Here is an 18943-nt window from a genome sequence, read left to right as displayed (position 1 = left end):
CTGTGAAGGTTGTTATGAAAAGTCAATTGCCCCTTTTGAAGCCACTGTAATCACTGCCTTCCAACTGGGAGACCACACACACACACACACACACACACACACACACACACTCATACTCACACACACACAGAAACCCTCTGGAGCCGAATCAAAGCAACTTCCAGGTTCAAACTTTTCTAAAAATAGTCAAACTATGCCGTCTGTGTCGTCATCTCGTCTGCAGCTCCGTCTCTGTTCAGGAATTTTACCTTTTTTAGTCCTAAATTCACCTGGAAACTGATCCAACATCTTCACTACTGGAACTCCTGTTAAATCCTCCTTAAACCCAGTAAATCCAGTATAATTTATACCTGAGTTACCCAGCAGCACCGTGGACAGACGAGATTAGCTATAAAAGGTCTCCAAGAGCAACTGAAGGAGCTTATATAATGTTGATACATACCTTCAGATTAGGGAGTGTAATAATTTACTACAAACTAGGTGAAATTCTTAAGAAAAGTGTATTTATTTTTGTATTTTATGATTTAAAATAATAATTCTGTTGTTTAGATTTTGTTTACATGATTTTGTATTATTAGTAATTGTATTTATCATGTTGTTTATCATTATTTATTTTATTTATTATATTTTGCAATTAAATATAATTATGGAACTGTTAAGTATTTCACATGATTTTATATTGTTATATTATTTTATTTTTTTGCCATTATATTAGTAATTGTATTTAGTATTGTATTTTAGGATTAAAGATATTAATGGCAATTACTAATATAATAGTAAAAAATAAAAATAATACAACAATATAAACAGTACCATTATATTTAATTATAAAATATAATAATAAATACAATAAATAATCAACAACATGATAAATACAATTATAAACCTTACAATAAAAGCATGTAAAATTCTTTAAAAACAATATAATTATTATCTTTAACAATCAAATATAATAAAAAAATTAATGATATCATAAATAATAAAATATAATTAATCCAATGAATAAAAATATAATAAATACAATGAATTATATAATAATTAAATTACTAAAAAAAATTAAAAAAATTATATAATAATAAACCAAAAATGATAATAACATTTATTTTTTTAACCTTATATAATTAACAATTAATTGTTTTAACATTATTTATGCTGTGTGTAGTATTCAAAATAACAGGCTGGGGTGTGAAAAGCTCCAGAACAGCTACTAAAGGGACTTTTTATTCAAAAATAAATCAAATAAAGGCTTTTTACTCCCTCATGGATAGTGATTTTTTTCATATTCTACCCTGTTTTTCCGAAAGTACCCGACACCTGATTGATCTACGCTTCTAAAACACTGGAGGAACCTGTCACCTCTGTTTCCATGGAGATAAGAGTGTTGAAAAAGCGCCCTGGAGTTCGTCTGCGGACACTTCTTATGGCCCTCAGCTGTCAGATGTACTGTACACTTTAGTCTCAGCAGATTCTCTGAGTCAGCATTATTAAAATCTGCTCAAACTCCTTTACCTGAAGTGCCCCACAGCCCTCTCACACACACACACACACACACACACACACACACACACACACACACACACACACACACACACACACACACACACACACACACACACACACACACACACACACACACACACACACACACACACACACACACACACACACACACACACACACACACACACACACACACACACACACACACACACACACACACACACACACACAGAGAGAGTGTGTTAATGTCCTACCATCTCGGAGCTGTCAGCAGCAGAGAAGTGGCTGTCACAGTCGGCTCCTTCGAAGTGGACGGTCCAGGTTCCAGGTGAGCGAGGGTGAGGAACCAACCGACAGAAACCTGCAGGAAGAAACACACACAATCAGCACACACACAGCACATTTTCACTGAGTCACATATCTTAACGATGCACGTGAAAGTACAAACTTTAGAACAGAAACACTCATGGTAAAAACACAATCATTTGGTCTTTTTTTGGTAATTTTGTGTCTTTTTTGGTAACTTGTGTCTTTTTCAATACTTTGAGTCTTTTTTGGAACCGCTGATTTCTTTCTCATCAGGATTTCTGTTTTCATATGAAGTGTTGGTGTGAGTGACTCTACCTCTCTGCAGCAGCGGGTCGAGGAAGTCCTGCAGGCCGTTGGGGAGGCTGCGCACCACGTCGCAGGAGTACCCGTCCTCAGGCAGCAGGAAGGGCAGCTGCAGGTCGGGGTCCTCCTCCAGCTGGACCTCTCGGCCATCACTCCTCGCCAGCTCATCGGCCGTGTTCTCCGCCACCGCCACCACGTGGTCGATCAGCTCCTGCACGCAAACACACACACGCCACCATTATAATAAGTTACAGCATAATACAAGGTTAGTACACTTTTTGAGTGGTCAATTTCAAGCACTTTTTAAGGACTTTCCAGGTCCATTTTCAAGCTTTTCCAGGACCTTAAAAAGGTTATAAACTGCATGTTTTAGATGAGTACTTAAATACTAAAAGGGGGAGATTTTACTTAACCATACCAACAGCGATGGTATTACACTTTTAGGAGGAACAGTCTTCATTTCAGATAGGCTACTCATTATTTTTACATTGAACATGTGATTATCTATAGTCTATAGATGGATATAGTCAGATTGCAAGAGAAATACAGGAAGAATTTCAAGCATTTACAAGCACTTTATCCAAAATCAAAGCACTTTTTATACCTTGAAAATACAACATTTAAATTCAAGCATTTTCAAGGATTTCAAGAACCCGCACGAACCCTGTTCCTTGTGTTGTATGAAGTCTTGCATGTACTTCAATTTGCAAAAAAAATCCATGCAAAAAAGTCCTGAAAAGACCTATTCTTTTGTTTGCAAGAAAATTATAGTTGCTGTGTTGACTAAATTAAAATTATAAATGCACTCTCTCTATGAACTGGCATGATTTTATTTTAATATTCTAGTTGTACTATTTGTCATGTTTGAGTGTTTGTTTTTCATGTTGAAAAAGTTGAAAATTCCAGAAATAAAGTACCTAAAACAATAAAAAAAAGTTGAATAACATTGAATCCCACACACAGTCGGTAAAGTGACGTCATTGTGGCCATCCAAGCACTTTTTAAACATTCGAGCATTTTCAAGGATTTCAAGCACCCGTATGAAGCCTGATAATAACAGCTGAGAAAACTTTGTTTACATCATAACTGTTCTGATTTAGGTTCATAAACGATGTTTCATGAGTTGAATGTTCTGCACTGTGGGCGTGTTTCAGAGCTTTTGTCTCACCGGCGGGATGTACGGCTCGTCCGGAGCACAATGGTAGTTGGTCATGAGAGCGTGCAGCTGCAGGGAGTTGAGCTTGAAGCAGGTGTTGTGGATGTTCTGCACATCCTGCATGGAGTATTTGTCCATGGTGAGCAGGGTGGTGGCCTGGAGGACACACAGAAAAATACATTTAAATCAGCTGCATACTTTGTGTACTGCATACGTCTTGTGTGCACATTTTTAGCCTTTTCAAGCTGCATATTGTCTTTTATAAATCCTTTACAGTTACTGTATAGCTTGACTTAAAGTGATACACACTGTCACTTTGCTTGTGTCTTGAATTTCCCTCGGGATAAAGTCAGTAAGTGAGTCAGTAAGTAAGTCAGTAAGTCAGTAAGTGAGTAAATAAGTAAGTAAGTCAGTCAGTCAGTAAGTCAGTCAGCAAGTCAGTCAGTCAGTAAGTCAGCAAGTCACTAAGTAAGTAAGTAAGTAAGTCAGTAAATCACTAAGTAAGTAAGTAAGTCAGAAAGTAAGTCAGTAAGTAAGTCAGTAAGTCAGTCAGTCAGTCAGTAAGTAAGTCAGTAAGTAAGTAAGTAAGTCAGTAAGTAAGTCAGTCAGTCAGTCAGTCAGTCAGTAAGTCACCAAGTAAGTAAGTAAGTAAGTAAGTAAGTAAGTAAGTCAGTCAGTCAGTAAGTCAGTCAGTAAGTCAGTCAGTAAGTAAGTCACTAAGTCACTAAGTCACTAAGTAAGTAAGTAGGTAAGTCAGTTAGTAAGTAAGTAAGTCAGAAAGTAAGTCAGAAAGTAAGTAAGTAAGTCAGTCAGTCAGTCAGTCAGTCAGTCAGTCAGTCAGTCAGTCAGTCAGTCAGTCAGTCAGTCAGTAAGTCAGTCAGTCAGTCAGTCAGTAAGTCAGTAAGTAAGTCAGTAAGTAAGTCAGTAAGTCAGTAAGTAAGTCAGTAAGTAAGTCAGTAAGTAAGTAAGTAAGTAAGTAAGTAAGTCAGTCAGTCAGTCAGTAAGTCAGTAAGTCAGTCAGTAAGTCAGTCAGTAAGTCACTAAGTAAGTAAGTAAGTAAGTAAGTAAGTAAGTAAGTCAGTCAGTCAGTCAGTCAGTCAGTCAGTCAGTCAGTCAGTCAGTCAGTCAGTAAGTAAGTCAGTAAGTAAGTCAGTAAGTCAGTAAGTAAGTCAGTAAGTAAGTCAGTAAGTAAGTAGTTAAGTAAGATAAGTATCTATCCAGCTATACAAAACAAATAAACCCTTGAAGCCTGGAAACACCACTGTGAGAACTGGCTTCTAAATGTTCTAACATGCAAGTTACGGTTTGTTCCAAAGTTCAAATGAGAGATTTCTGCACAAGATACTTTGTTCTTCTGACTGGTTTGAAAACAAGGCGGGGCAGTCGTGTTGTTTCCACGCACCGCTTGATATTTAACAATACGATAATCACAATCTGCTGACAGCTGTTCGGATGTTTGCTTATGTTTGCCAGGGAGACGCCCACGTCAGTCAAACCTGATCAAACAGGAAATAACACAGATTTCCAGTGTTTAACTCTTGTTAAATTAAACTGTAAGTGGGGATTCCAATAACCAATATTTACCCGCTTCTATAGCAGATAATTTCACATTTTTGTATTTTAAAGAGAAGTTCATAATCTGTAGTTTATGCAAACATGAGGCAAAGAAAGGCTGAGCTTTAGAGAGCAAAGATAGATGATTTATTATTTTATAGCTCTGACCAAATCTCTAAGAGACATCATTTTTGTTGGGTGAAAAATACACAATCTGAGTTTGACGTCAAGGTAGTCAATGGAGAGTATGGAGGCCTGAGAGTTCATTTTAAGGGGAAAAAACTGGTAGTTATTCAGTACAATGTTAAAGGCCATCTTATGATGTAGTAAAAAGGGTTGTTTCCATCTGCATATTACATGGGAAGCAAAAATATTTCTATTTTTTTACCGTTATTTCCCATTAATACCCATGGAAAGATTCCAACTCAAAACTGCCCAGAATTTTTCAACACTTGTCACAATAAATGCGGAATTCTTGCTCCTTAAAGGTTAAAAATTTAACATATATTGACTTTTTTGTAGCTTTTTTAAAAAATCTATATTAAAATATAAGTTTAAGTGAAAAGTGTAAGTTTATAGTGGCAGATCAGGCATGATCATAAGTGTCCAACTGAGTGACAGAAACCACTAAAGAACTAAAAATCAAATGAACACCCTGATGTCTTTTTTTGGGTAATTTTGTGTCTTTTTTGGGTAATTTTGTGTCTTTTTTAATAATTTTGTGTCCTTAAAAAAAACAATTTTGTGTCTTTTTTTTGGTAATTCTGTATTCTCCTTAAAGGTTAAAAAATTAAAATTAAAATCAAATGAAAACACTGATGAATAGAACTAAATCCCGCCACACAGCACACCTTTCCCTCGCTCCCCTTCTTCTTTCTCTCACCTGAACGATCCGGCTGAGGTGGCAGTCTGCGGCGAGCTCCAGTCCCTGTTTCTCGGCCCACGCCTCGATGTGGCTGAGCTGCTGGCGGAGGATGGCGCCCCAGTAGTGGCAGCAGAGCCCCGACTCCGTGTCCGTCACCAGCTTGTTGAAGAGCCACATGTTGATGAAGTGGAAGAGCTGCGAGAAGAGCTGGATGGTCAGAGCGGCGTTGACTCGACAGCGCCGCAGCAGCGACATGGCCCCCGTCAGCGTGTGCAGCACGTCCTCTGGAAGGAGAACCACACGGCACACATGTCACATTCTGTCACACTAGATACATTAGAGCTGCTATTCTCAACCTCGGGGTCGCGAGATGATTTCTGGGTCGCCAAATCATTTTGGAAGTCAGCTCTGTCTCCACTGTGTTAAAGTGTTCATGCGTTTCAGTCTTTTTGGTCATTTCATGTCTTTTTTGGGGTCATTTTGTGGGGTTTTTTTTTGTCATTTTGTGTCTTTTTTTGGTCATTTTGGGGGGGTTTTGGTCATAGTGTGTCTTTTTTTGGTCATTTTGTGACTTTTTTGGTAATTTTGTCTTTTTTTTTGATAATTTTGTGGCCAAATTCTGTCTTTTTGGTCATAGTGTGTCTTTTTAGGGTCATTTTGTGTTTTTTTTGGTAATTTTGTGTCTTTTTTGGTCATTTTGTCTTTTTTTGATAATTTTGTGGTCAATTTGTGTCTTTTTTGATCATAGTGTGTCTTTTTGGTAATTTTGTGTCTTTTTGGGGTCATTTTGTGTCTTTATTGGTCATTTTGTCTTTTTTTGATCATTTTGTGGTCAATTTGTGTCTTTTTTGATCATAGTGTGTCTTTTTGGTCATCTTGTGTCTTTTTTGGGTCATTTTGTTGTCAATTTGAGTCCTTTTTTGCTTAATTGTATGTAATTTTTTTGGTCATTTTGGTCAGAGAGATGTTTTAGTTGTTGTCTGCGTCATTATTTGTCCAAAATGCGTTGTATAAACTGAGTTTGTATGATCTGAACTGTGCGTGTGAGATTCTGTTCAGTGAGCGGGGGTCACGGACAACTTGCATGTTAAATTGGGGGTCGAGACTCAAAAAGGTTGAGAACTACTGCATTAGAGACAAAGAGACACACGAGGCTGAAAACAACTCTTTCCCACCGTCCTCCAGTGTCTCACTGTCTGGTTTTCACCATTTCACAAGGCAGGAATCCAAACTTTCTTTCACTCACGTCAGTGTCTGTCTGCAGCCACTGATCTACTGCAGCTCCTTCAGGCCAAAACTCATAAATGGATGGCCAGATATTACAGATTGTGTCTTGAATGAAAGAAGAAACTGAAGGTAGTGCTTCTGTAGAACTGTTTCCCACCAGGAAGCCCTCACAGCAACACATAGGGGAAAAATAATGAAACTTTTCTTGAATCTTTATTTTCCTTGTGATAGTTTTACCTCTTTAGACCACTAAAAACTACTTAAATATAAAAATCTGAGAAGGAAAACTCCCTCTGGTCGAACTTGATGCTCACAGAGAACCTTACGAGGGGTCACAAGCAGTAATTTAAGTGGTTGAGAACCATTTAAGTGAAGTCTCTGTTACACCAAATTAGTTCTGGTTCTTGAACCGGTTTCATTGGCGCCACTTGGCAAACCAACTAGTTTTCAGTGCAATTATTGCAATAAAAGACCTGATCTGATCTGATTTTGGTGAGGTCAGGCTTTCTGATCAGAATAGGCAGGTCAGGCTTTTCAAAAATCTGTGATCGGCCTCAAAATTGCAACAGCAGTAAGCAGCAAGACAGAGTCTCACTTAGATTACCTGCAAGAATTTATTCAATTATAACAATATACATCTATTAATTTTAACAATATGTCCAAGAACTGTGCATACAAGACTCCATCCTCTCTTTAAAACCCGTAGAAAATGACATTTTATTACTTTAGGTCAATGAACCGACTAACCGATCTTGGGTCTCTGTGGATTATGCTCCTCGGGGTCGTCCAGGAAGGCCGGCATGTAGTTGTTGAGATCCGCCTGGAGACAGTGGACCAGGTACCTGCAGCGACATGTTACAGCTGGTTAAAGAGGGCAAGACTTCACCATCACCATCAAAAACTTCATAAAGCTCTTCATGAAATCTCTCAGAGAACTTAAAAATCGTTCTATCTTGATTAAAAACTTCTGATGGTAATCATGAGGCTCGTCTGCAGACTGTTTTCTAGTTCTAAGTTCTTCTTATTGAATAAGACCAAGGTTTCCTTGAGGTAATGTGGTTTTAATTTTTGCTTGATTTATTTGTAAGATCATAAGCATAAATCTGCAAATGCAGCACAGCATGCTGAGAATATATTTACATGTTTTACTGTGATTGTTTGCAACTGATCCTTTTTAATAGAAAGTTGATGTGAAACTTTCCCCGTTATTGTGTGATTAATGCCCATAACAACATAATATAAACACAATTATACATCTTTAGGATTCATACATGATGATTTACTGTTTATATATAAAGGGAAGTTCACACCTTCATCAGAGGGAAACATTTAACAGTCACAATGTTGTCATGTCCATTTAAAATAAAAACTGAGATATTTTCTGAAGAACACACCATCACACACACACCTACACAAACACGAACACAAAACACACACAACAACAAACACCAACACGCACCAACACACACACACACACACACACACACACCAACACAAACACACAACAAACACATACCAACACACATCAACACAAAAAAACACACAAACACACATACACCAACAAGCAAACCAACACACACACGCAACACAAACAGACACACACACACACCACCACAACAACACAAGCACACCAACACACATCAACAACACACACACGCATAGACGAACACACAGACACCAACACACCAACATAACAACATACACACACAAACACACATCAACACACATCAACACACAAACAACAATCACACCAACACACACACACACAGACACACCAACATGCACACACTAACACTCAACATACACACACACAACAACATACACAAACACACTCACACCAACACACACACACGCACCAACACACACACACACACACTCATACTGACTTGAAGGCCATCTGGACCAGGTGTGCCAGGATGTCCTGAGCGTCCAGCGTGACGCGGCTCAGGTCTCGGTCCTGTTTGATGAAGTTGAGCAGCTCGGAGGCGTTGGCCATCCAGAACGCCAGCGCTCCGGCGATGTTCTTCTGCTTCTGTAACGTACCAACCACACACACACACAGACACAGACAGACAGACAGACACACACACACACACACACACGAGGAAAGAAAAGAGACACGGAGGAGGTTGTTAGAGCAGCGTGACGAAGGAGAGACGAGAGTTAAAGAGGAGGAGGAGGAGTCTGTTTGAGTGGCAGCCAGAAGGAGCAGTTGTTACTTCAGGGATAGACTCATGCCCCGCCCACCCCGCCCTCTTAGCCAACCAGGCGCCGCGAGGAGGACTGGTCACCACGGTCACTCAGAAGTCAATCTTTGTATTTCCTCAACATTTGAATGTGAGATAAACATTTTTTATTTCTTCATCAGAGACATTAGTGACCACTCCTTTACTCCTTTCACCAGGTCACCAGACACGAGTCTCCTCCAGGAACTGGGTTTATTTAAACTAAACAGTTTTAGGCTGTAGACTCACACTACGGATCACACGATTTGATTTTTTTCTAATGGCTCTATAATACACTGTGTACACATTTACTACACTTTCGAGCCATTCGAGCTGAAAATGTCCACCTCCAAAAAAATGCTATAAAAACTTTACACATTAATATTTGTTTCCTACTTTTTTCTGCATAAACCTCTTAAACAACTTCTGCCCTGCTCAAAACTACCAAACGTTTAATGATTTTGAGGATTTTAACCATATAAATGCCAGTTTGATTGCACAATGTCACTGTTTTTCAAAGAAAAAACAAAAAAAATTAGTTATTTTCCATATGATAAATCATTTTTGGCTGGGTCATTGGTTTTAAACACAGCCTTGGGTAGGTCAAAGATTAAGAACAAAACTGATTTAGATGCATTTTTTGTTTTTGTGTAGTGTCAGATTTAAGATGTAAAAACCCCTTTTTGGCCACTTGATGGCAGACATGTCCACTTTTAAATAACGCTTTAAAAATATTACTGATGTATATTTTTTTCAAACTTTTTGGGGTTAAATCTTTTGATCAACTTCAGTCCTGATAAAAACTATCAAATATTCAATTATTTTCAGGATTTTAACCCTTTAAATGCCAGTTTGATTTCATGATGTCACTGTTTTTCAAAGAAAAAAACACACAAAAATTGAGTTATTTTCCATATAATAAATAATTTTTGGCTGGGGCATTTATTTTTTATCACAGCCTTGGCTATGTCAAAGATTAGCAACAAAATTGATTTTGATGCATTTATAGTTTTTTGTGCAGTGTCAGATTTAAAAATGTACTACCCTTTTATGGCACTATAAAACTATTACTGATATATATTTTTTTTTTACTTTTTTGGGTTAAATCTTTTGATCAACTTCCGTCCTGATCAGAATGATCAAATATTGAATAATCAGGTTAATACATTTTTTTAGCATTTTTTGGAGGTGGACTTTTTCAGCCCAAATGGCTCGAAAGGGAAGTAAATTAAAATGGTCCCAGAGGGTTAAACCGGGATAACAACATGAGAGAGTAAGTAACGATATATTATCTGACACAGGGTGGAGATCAGACTGTTAATAACGCTCGGTATCTGCTCCACGTGTCAGTCTACAGTCTAAAGGACAGTTCCTGGAGCTCAGTGTGTGAGGAGCTGATTGGTTAATATTCCCGCCACTCAGAGAGGGAGGAGTCTGTGCACTCATCTATCCCCGCCTTGAAAAAAAAACAAAAAAAACACAAATCAAACAAAAAAAAACAAAAAGAACCCTTCATTCAGAACAGCCAGAGAATGAGAGATGGAGCCAGGTGCATCAAAAAACGTGACAATAAAACACTGAGGAAACACTGAGAACAGACGGATGGTTGAACATGTTAAATGAACTTCTGAACAGACAAATGAAGCAGCGGAGGGACGCCACGCCTCTCGTCCACACCGTCGAGTCGGAGAAGCAAGACGTGATGATGTCACACACAACAGATGCCAGAATTAAAAGATGGAGCGATGGTGGAAAAGAGTGGTTGCTTTGGTTTTTTGCTCTGTTTTGTTTGTTTGTTTGGTTGTTTTATTGTTTGTTTTAGTACCAGGCAGGTCCAGGAAGCTGAATGGAATTAGTAGTCGGGTTGATGTTGCTGTTGTTGCTTAGTTTTTCCAGCTGTGGGAGGATTCATTATCATGGCTGGATTGTTTTACATCTCTGTTAGAATGGAGAAAAAGAAGCAGCAGCAACAATGAAGGGCTGGTCAAAAAAGCAGACAGAGAGAGAATAGAGAGAGAGAAGAGAGAGATTTAAAGAAGGAAGCCGAGAGGTTGAGGAGGCTGGGCGACAGGATTTTACATTTTAAATCTAGGATGGTTTCTGTTTGCCTTCAAAGGAACGTCAGACATTATGACAGATAATACAACAACTACATCCTCATGACCAGATAGGAAAAAAATAAAAATATAAGATTCATGCTTCATGTCTAGAAGCAATGCTGCAAATAAAAGAAGAAAATGTGCAACGTGCTACAAATGTAGAAAAAGAAACTGTTGTATTTGTAAATTAATGTTCAATACAATTAACACTTAACATTAATACTTATGGTTTAAATCATGTATAAATAAATAAATAAAGTTATGTCATTTGTCATCTTGTGAACTTATTTGCTGTTGCAGGAAATTTCCAAAATCCAAAGTCTCCATTACTGCACATTAAAATTTCCATATTTTAAATATTTTTTCATCATGTTAAAAAATGTTTTTTATGCTTAATATTTAGACTAACTTCATTTACATTTAAATTGTTTTTTTAGTTTACACTGATGTGACAAAAAAAAAAGAAAAACTCACATTTAAGAAGCTGAAACCAGATAATATTTGCCTTATTTTTTGCTGAATAAATGAAAAAAAAAAGTTCAAACAGTAAATTATATTTCGTAATCTGTTTTAAAATGTATGTGGACAAAATGGATAAAATAAAAAAAATGTTTAAAAATAAATAAATTAAATAAAAACAAAATATTACTAATTCACACTCGGATAAAATAAAAAAAATAATTAAATAAAAACAAAATATTACAAATTCACACTCCTTGGGTAAAATAGATTAAAAATTAATTCATTAAATAAAACAAAAATATTTCAAATTCACACTCATTGGATAAAATAAAAAAAGTTTAAAAATAAATCAATAAAAAAAATAAAAATGTATTCTCATATTTCTTACTATTTACTTTCTTTTTAAGCTGCTAAAGTTTCTTTAAAGGCACAAAATCGAGTCTTAACATTCTGCAGCCAGGTTACAGATTTAAAGTAACATGAAATATATTTATTAGGAGTTATTCTGTCGCCCAGACCAAGAGAAAGAGAAAGAGAGAGAGAGGGTGAGTGAGGGAGGTAGACGAGTCTGTAGCAGCCGTATCATGGTGTGCTATTGTGCTATCCTACCTGATCCCCTTCAGGAATCTCCTGGATGGAAGGAAGAGGAGGAGGAAGAGGAGGAGGAGGAGGAGGAGGAGGAGGAGGAGGAAGAGGAGGACACGTTCACAGGACAGAGAGAAAACACGTCAACAGCTACAGTATGGACACGGCCATGTAACACACACACACACACATACACTTTGACACACACATGGTCATGGTTTACAATGTGAAGACATCTTGAATCAGTTAAATGAAGAAACTGAAGGAGGTCGACTGACAACCACATCTGGTCAAGAAAACATCACAAAAACTCTGTAAAATATATCAAGTTTAAAGCTTTAAGAGAAGATTTTTATCATTAATATAAGCAAGAAGAACAAACTTGTTTTACTCTGATAAAATAACTGATTAACTCTATGGAGTCTGGGGCATTTTGTGTCTTTTTTTTAGCAATTTTGTGTTTTTTTTAGTCTTTCTGTGTCTTTTTTTGGTAATTTTGTGTCTTTTTTTGGTAAATTTGTGTCTTTTTTGGTAATTTTGTGTCTTTAGAAAAATATATTTTATGGACTAGTCTTGTACCATTATGATTTGTGTGTTTGCTTCTTGGGAAAAATGTAATTTATAAAAAAAGGTTAAAATTAATAAAAATACAATAAAATAAAATCTGCTGGATTAATTCCACTTGGAATGAAGAAAAGAAGAAAAAAAAGATGTCTCTTCTAATTTATTTAGCTAATTAGCTGCTATGTAGTAAAAATACAACTAATTTAATCAATCAATTAAGTTTAAGTTTCTTAAAAGGCACACATTTTACTTTTAATTTACATTTTTAAAGTATATATTTTGATGCAGCTGTATGATTACCACAAAATGTGACCAATAACAAGAATAAAGTCAGGCTCTGTGCTCCGTAAAACACTGAAAAATGTGTTGGATTGCTTCACAGCACAAAACAGGAATGTTACGGGGGAATTTTTTGCCTGAAACTTCCAGTTTTCTGTGAGGGTAACACCCTCTTTGTTGAAACAAACTATGGAGTTTATGGGAAATGTGGTCTCAGTGTAGAGAGGAACTGGGATAAAGTTTTAACACTTTAATAACCACACACTGACATTTAAAAACATGGCACGGATGCATGTAGCCAAACATTAAGTAATGCAGTTAAGACATTCAAGGATGCAAGGAAAAGCACAAGTCAATTACAATTAATCCTCAATCCAAGATCGAGTTCTCAACGAGCCAGAGTTGCTCCAGAAATACCCGTTTTTAAGCCTTTTATAAACCCGTCTGAAGCAGGAAGGTTCAACATTCCCAAACTTCTCAGGAGCTAAAAATATTTCTCCCCCGAAACTCTATAAAAACTGAAATCCTGAAATAGATTGAGTCCTGCAGTTCATTCTGTGTGTGTGTGTGTGTGTGTGTGTGTGTGTGTGTGTGTGTGTGTGTGTGTGTGTGTGTGTGTGTGTTTTCTTTCATGACTTCACTGCATACCAGCAGCTAAGAAGAGCCGGCTGCCAGCTCAACAAATAAAATGTGAATGGCGCTAATAAAAGAAGAAACGGTACTTGTGTTTTATTGAGCAGTTAACTGAAGAACTGTGGGATTTATTGTTCTCATAATCCTTCCATCAAAGCTTCATTTAATTAAATATTCATGAGAAGTTTGGACACACATTCTCATTCTGTGTTTTTTAAAAATGTATTATTATTATTATTATTATTATTATTATTATTATTATTATTATTATTATTATCATCTTAATGTTTTATTATATTTAACATATTGCCTTTATGTATTATTATTAATAATAAAAATAATAATAAGAAGAATATTGTATTTATTTGTAATATTATTATTATTATCATTATTTATATATATTCTCTTTATTTTTATTATCTTTATTATTATTATTATTAATATGTATTATCTTTATTTTTAAAATTGGTCTTTTGTAATATTAAACTTTTTGTGAGGGACTGAATTTTAGGCCTTCATTAAATGTAAGCCATACTCATTATAATTAGAAGAAATTAAATAAATTAAGACATGAAATGTTTCATTCTGTGTGTAATGGATCTATATAATGTGTTATTACCACTTTTTGACATTTACTGACAAATAAACTTTCCTATGATATTCTAATTTATGAATTTGTTTGCTTCATATTCTTTAACAGGTTGTTCTGATTTAAATCTACATGTTAGATATAATGAATTGAGCCACATTCTTGCACAGCTGTTAGTTGGGATGCAACCTTAAAAGTTGTACTTTGATCTAAAAAATGCATGCATTTGTGGCCTAAAAACTCTGCATATTTGCACCAGTATCAACATTCTGTTATAATTTGCAGCTGTCATGCAAGCTGAAGTTTTGAGCCAACACTAAGGTGCATCTTTTCAGGCGTTTAACACTGACAGGTAGACAAACATGAGACGAGCACAGACTGGTACGACAGGTAACTGTGGAGAGAAAGCTGCAGGAAACACTGGAACACCTTACACAGCTACTAGTGGAGTAGTTTGTAAGAAAACTGGGAGGGAATTAAGCATCAAACAAGTCAAAAAACTTCCACAAAAGCGAGTACGAGAGACATAAATAACATTATAATGCACAAACTAATGCATGAGATTAATATCACAGCACACACACACACAGAGAAAGGTTTAAAAAGAGAAGTGCTACTGACCTGGATGACTCCCTCCATCATGCTCACCATCTTGTTGACGATGGCGATGACTTTGTGCGTCCGCTCCGACGGCGACATGTCGGGCCGGTAGGACGGCGACAGGACGTAGCGGCACGCCATGTACAGGACGTAGGTGGGAGAGAGTTTGAAGTGGACCGTGGAGCTGTTGGTGTAGTTGATGATGGCCGACAGGAAGGTGTCTTCAGCTGGACGCACACACGGAAAATCAGGGAATTAGTTCATTCACACATTGGGTGTAAGTTTAGAGAACTCTACTGTGTTTTTAAGCTGCTGCAGGGTTTTGTTGGCTCACTTGTACCTCAAATAACATGACTTCTGAAACTAGGAATTACCAATTATCATTTGTGATATGCAGTGTTTTCCTGATTTTCTGTATTGTCTTTCATCAAGACCAGGGGTCTCAAACTCAAATTACCTGGGGGCGCTGGAGGCAGTATCAAAATGACCAAAAAAAGACACAAAATGACCAAAAAAAAGACACAGAATTACCAAAAAAACACACAAAATTACAAAAAAAAACACACAAAATTACTAAAAAAAACACACAAAATTACTAAAAAAAGACAAAATTACAAAAAAAAGACACAAAATTACCAACTAAAGTAATTAAAAGGGACCCTCCACACACAAAAGGGTAAAGTGCCATTCATATAAAACTCACATTAAACTTTCATATCAAGGTAGGGGCCACAAAATATCATCACAAAGCATCCCAGTGTTCCCAGTAAGATACCACTGCTGCAGTCACAACTGCTGCTCTATAGGGTGCCTAACCCTAACCCCTGGGGCCTCTCCTCTCAAACTAAAAGAGGATTTTGGATAGTTGAAATAAGGTCTGCAGGTAACACAAGCTGAAGAGATGTTTGCGTTTCGTTGTACGACATAAAACACATTGGTAAATCCCCCAACTTGTGAAATTTGTAGTTTTGACGTGTCCTTAAAAAGGCGGTTGCTAACGTGGCTAAATGAGACTACAGCGGTCGTCGGGGACATTAAACTTAGACATTTACTTCTGTCGGCTGCATTAATGCTTCAAACATCATAAAAGTGGTGCTCATTCGTGAAGATTACCCTGCTGACCAAAATGCATCAGCAACATGTGTTTGCCACACAACTTATTTTCTGCAATGATCCAAAATCCAATGCAGAAATCCCATAGACGAATTCTCCACAGATCATATTGTACTACTAGTGTAACTGACATCATTATTACTGTATCATGACAGCTTTGGGTGCTAATAATAAAGAAACATTCATGCATAGAGTCTGAATCCATTAATATCAATGACTCCTCAATGCATCTTATGTGGCATTTAACAAAACCATAATCCTACTTTATTTATTAAATCTAAATCTCAGACCTGTAATGACACTGACTGGTAGGTCTGTGGAGCTTCAGTGAGCCGTTTGGTGGTTGTTGGTCACAGATCCTGGCTCCACATGTGTCACATGGGACACACCAGTAAAACCACTCGCACTGATGTCACTTTATTTCACTTTATAACTCAAATAAATGATTTGATGTCGAGCTGGTTTCAGCTGCACCGACGACAACTCTGCTTCTAAAAACAACTGAAGATGAGAGTTAAATACTCTGCGTCACCGTCCCCGGAGCATATGGTTTCTCCCGGTGCATTGTGGGTACGGGACTCTCCACCACTCTGACCAATCAGAACCCTCCTAAAACAGATGATCTCACACTATACCAAATATATACTCAGCACACACAGGCCAAGGAAGGCCCAGAGCACAACGGAAAGTCAATAAACAGAAGTGTGAGGAAGACAAAGCAAACAGATAGAAGAGCTGAGAGAGACTGTGGGAAACATCAGGCTTTAAACACACATTTAATGGGATCTGGAACCAATTTAAGACCATTTAACCAACATCATTCTGTTAAAGCATGGGTCTCAAACTCGCGGCCTGCGGGCCAATTGTGGCCCTTGTGACGATATTTTGTGGCCCCCACCTTGATATGAAAGTTTAATGTGAGTTTTATATGAATGGCACTTTACTGTGTTGTGTGTGGAAGGTCCCTTTAATTACTTTTTTTGTAATTTTGTGTATTTTTTGGTAATTCTGTGGTTTTTTTAAATGATTTAGTTTTTTCCTGTCATTTTGTGTCTTTTTTTTGGTAATTTTGTCTTTTTTGGGTCATTTTGCGTCTTTTTTAAAATAATTTTGTGTCTTTTTTTAGTAATTTTGTGTCTTTTTTTTTTTGTAATTTTGTCTTTTTTGGGTCATTTTGCGTCTTTTTTAAAATAATTTTGTGTCTTTTTTCTGTCATTTTGTGTATTTTTTGGTCATTTTGATACTGCTTCAAGCGGCCACCAGGTAATTTGAGTTTGAGACCCCTGTGTTAAATTCATCTGATAAAACAAACAATTAAAGGAAGAGACGTCAGGAAATGGTTAAGATAAGGAATTAAACCAGTTTGTTTTCTAAATAAAATCCAGTCAGACAGACAGGAGGAGATGACATCTTTTCTTTATGACAGCCATTATAACGTTAACAAAAGAATGTGCAGGACAAACACTGACTGATCCGTGTTGAATGTAATAAGTCTGCTCTGTGGTTGGTGGTTAATTTGTTCCCTTGTTGACTGACATCCAGGCTGCAAGACAGCTTTTTTCCAAGGGCTATCAGTGTGGTAAATAGATATTGCCCTCCGGTGCCCAGCATAGAGTTTTAAACCCTTTGGGATTGTGCAATACAGGCCTAATAGCGCAGGTCAGTGCAATATAGTTTGAGGAAAAATACATTTCTAAAGAAATTAAACTTGCATTGTTTTCTCTTTTGTATTATTTGTGTGGTTATAAATGTGTTGTACTGCACAAAAAAATACCTTCTTCTAACCATGATTGTGCTGATTCCACAGAGGTGCAGGACTTATATACATACTGCAGTGAAAAATGAGGCCACACAGAGTAAAAAAAGTGACAGGAGCAGCTCTGAAACTGCTCGAGGTTCAGGGCATTAATGTAATTAACTCCACCTGTCCTTTAACAAGTCAGAAAGTCTGCCAGGAGGAGCAGAAGAGACAGAATTAATCAGTTAATATTAATGAACTGCCCCACTGAAGAATAAGACATCCCTACTCCAAAATAGCTCTCAAGAAAAGAAAGATTTGAATAACGGCTGTGTAAATATTTAACTACCCGTTATTCTAAATGCTCAATTTATCATCTTTAAACATATAAATATTGACCGTGTTATCTTGGTGCAACTGCAGGAAACAAAGCTCCGAGGCTTTAAAGTGATCCAGCTGGTTTCCTGCCAAATCTGACACACAATATAAAAAAAGACTATTATAGTCTGTTGATACATATTAGAGATAACAGAAATAACAGAAAAACACCATATTTTTGGATGTCCAGAAATGACCCTCTGAAAAAGAAGTCATACTTATAGCATGTCTATTTTTGTCAAAATTGGTAAAATTTTAAAATGCCTAAAAATGCTTCAAATGGGTCAATTATAGTCTGTTAATACATATTAGAGCATAATATGGCCAGAAATGGCAGGAAAACACCATATTTTGGGGTGTCCAAAAATGACACCCTGAAAAAAAGAGTCATATTATAGCATGTCAATTTTTGTCAAAAATGGCCAAATTTGCCTTGAAAAATGCCTTAAAATGTGAGTTTTATATGAATGGTACTTTACTGTGTTGTGTGTGGAAGGTCCCTTTAATTACATTTTTTGGGTAATTTTGTGTCTTTTTTTGTCATTTTGTGTATTTTTTTAATAATTTTGTGTCTTTTTTTTAATAATTTTGTGTCTTTTTTTGTCATTTTGTGTATTTTTTGAGTAATTTAGTTTTTTCTTCTATCATTTTGTGTCTTTTTTAATAATTTTGTGTCCTTTTTATTGGTCATTTTGATACTGCCTCCAGCAGCCCCCAGGTAATTTGAGTTTGAGACCCCTGTATTAGAGAATACTTTGTCCAGA

At 36.7% G+C, this 18943-nt stretch overlaps 1 protein-coding gene across 1 annotated transcript in view; it reads right to left on the bottom strand.

The window, feature by feature from the left end:
- The window catches only part of afdna (afadin, adherens junction formation factor a), a 150544-nt gene that overhangs the window by 56606 nt on the left and 74995 nt on the right, over nucleotides 1–18943 (bottom strand). The window contains 8 exon segments of the mRNA XM_059356425.1: nucleotides 1755–1861; nucleotides 2125–2323; nucleotides 3281–3424; nucleotides 5706–5971; nucleotides 7662–7756; nucleotides 8801–8946; nucleotides 12310–12330; nucleotides 14972–15177. Of these exon segments, the coding sequence (XP_059212408.1) occupies nucleotides 1755–1861; nucleotides 2125–2323; nucleotides 3281–3424; nucleotides 5706–5971; nucleotides 7662–7756; nucleotides 8801–8946; nucleotides 12310–12330; nucleotides 14972–15177 (1184 nt within the window).

The sequence above is a fragment of the Centropristis striata genome, chromosome 18, assembly GCF_030273125.1.
Source record: "Centropristis striata isolate RG_2023a ecotype Rhode Island chromosome 18, C.striata_1.0, whole genome shotgun sequence".
NCBI lineage: Eukaryota > Metazoa > Chordata > Actinopteri > Perciformes > Serranidae > Centropristis > Centropristis striata.
The sequence above is the reverse complement of the archived record's forward strand: the minus strand, read 5'-3'. Positions and strand labels throughout refer to the sequence as shown.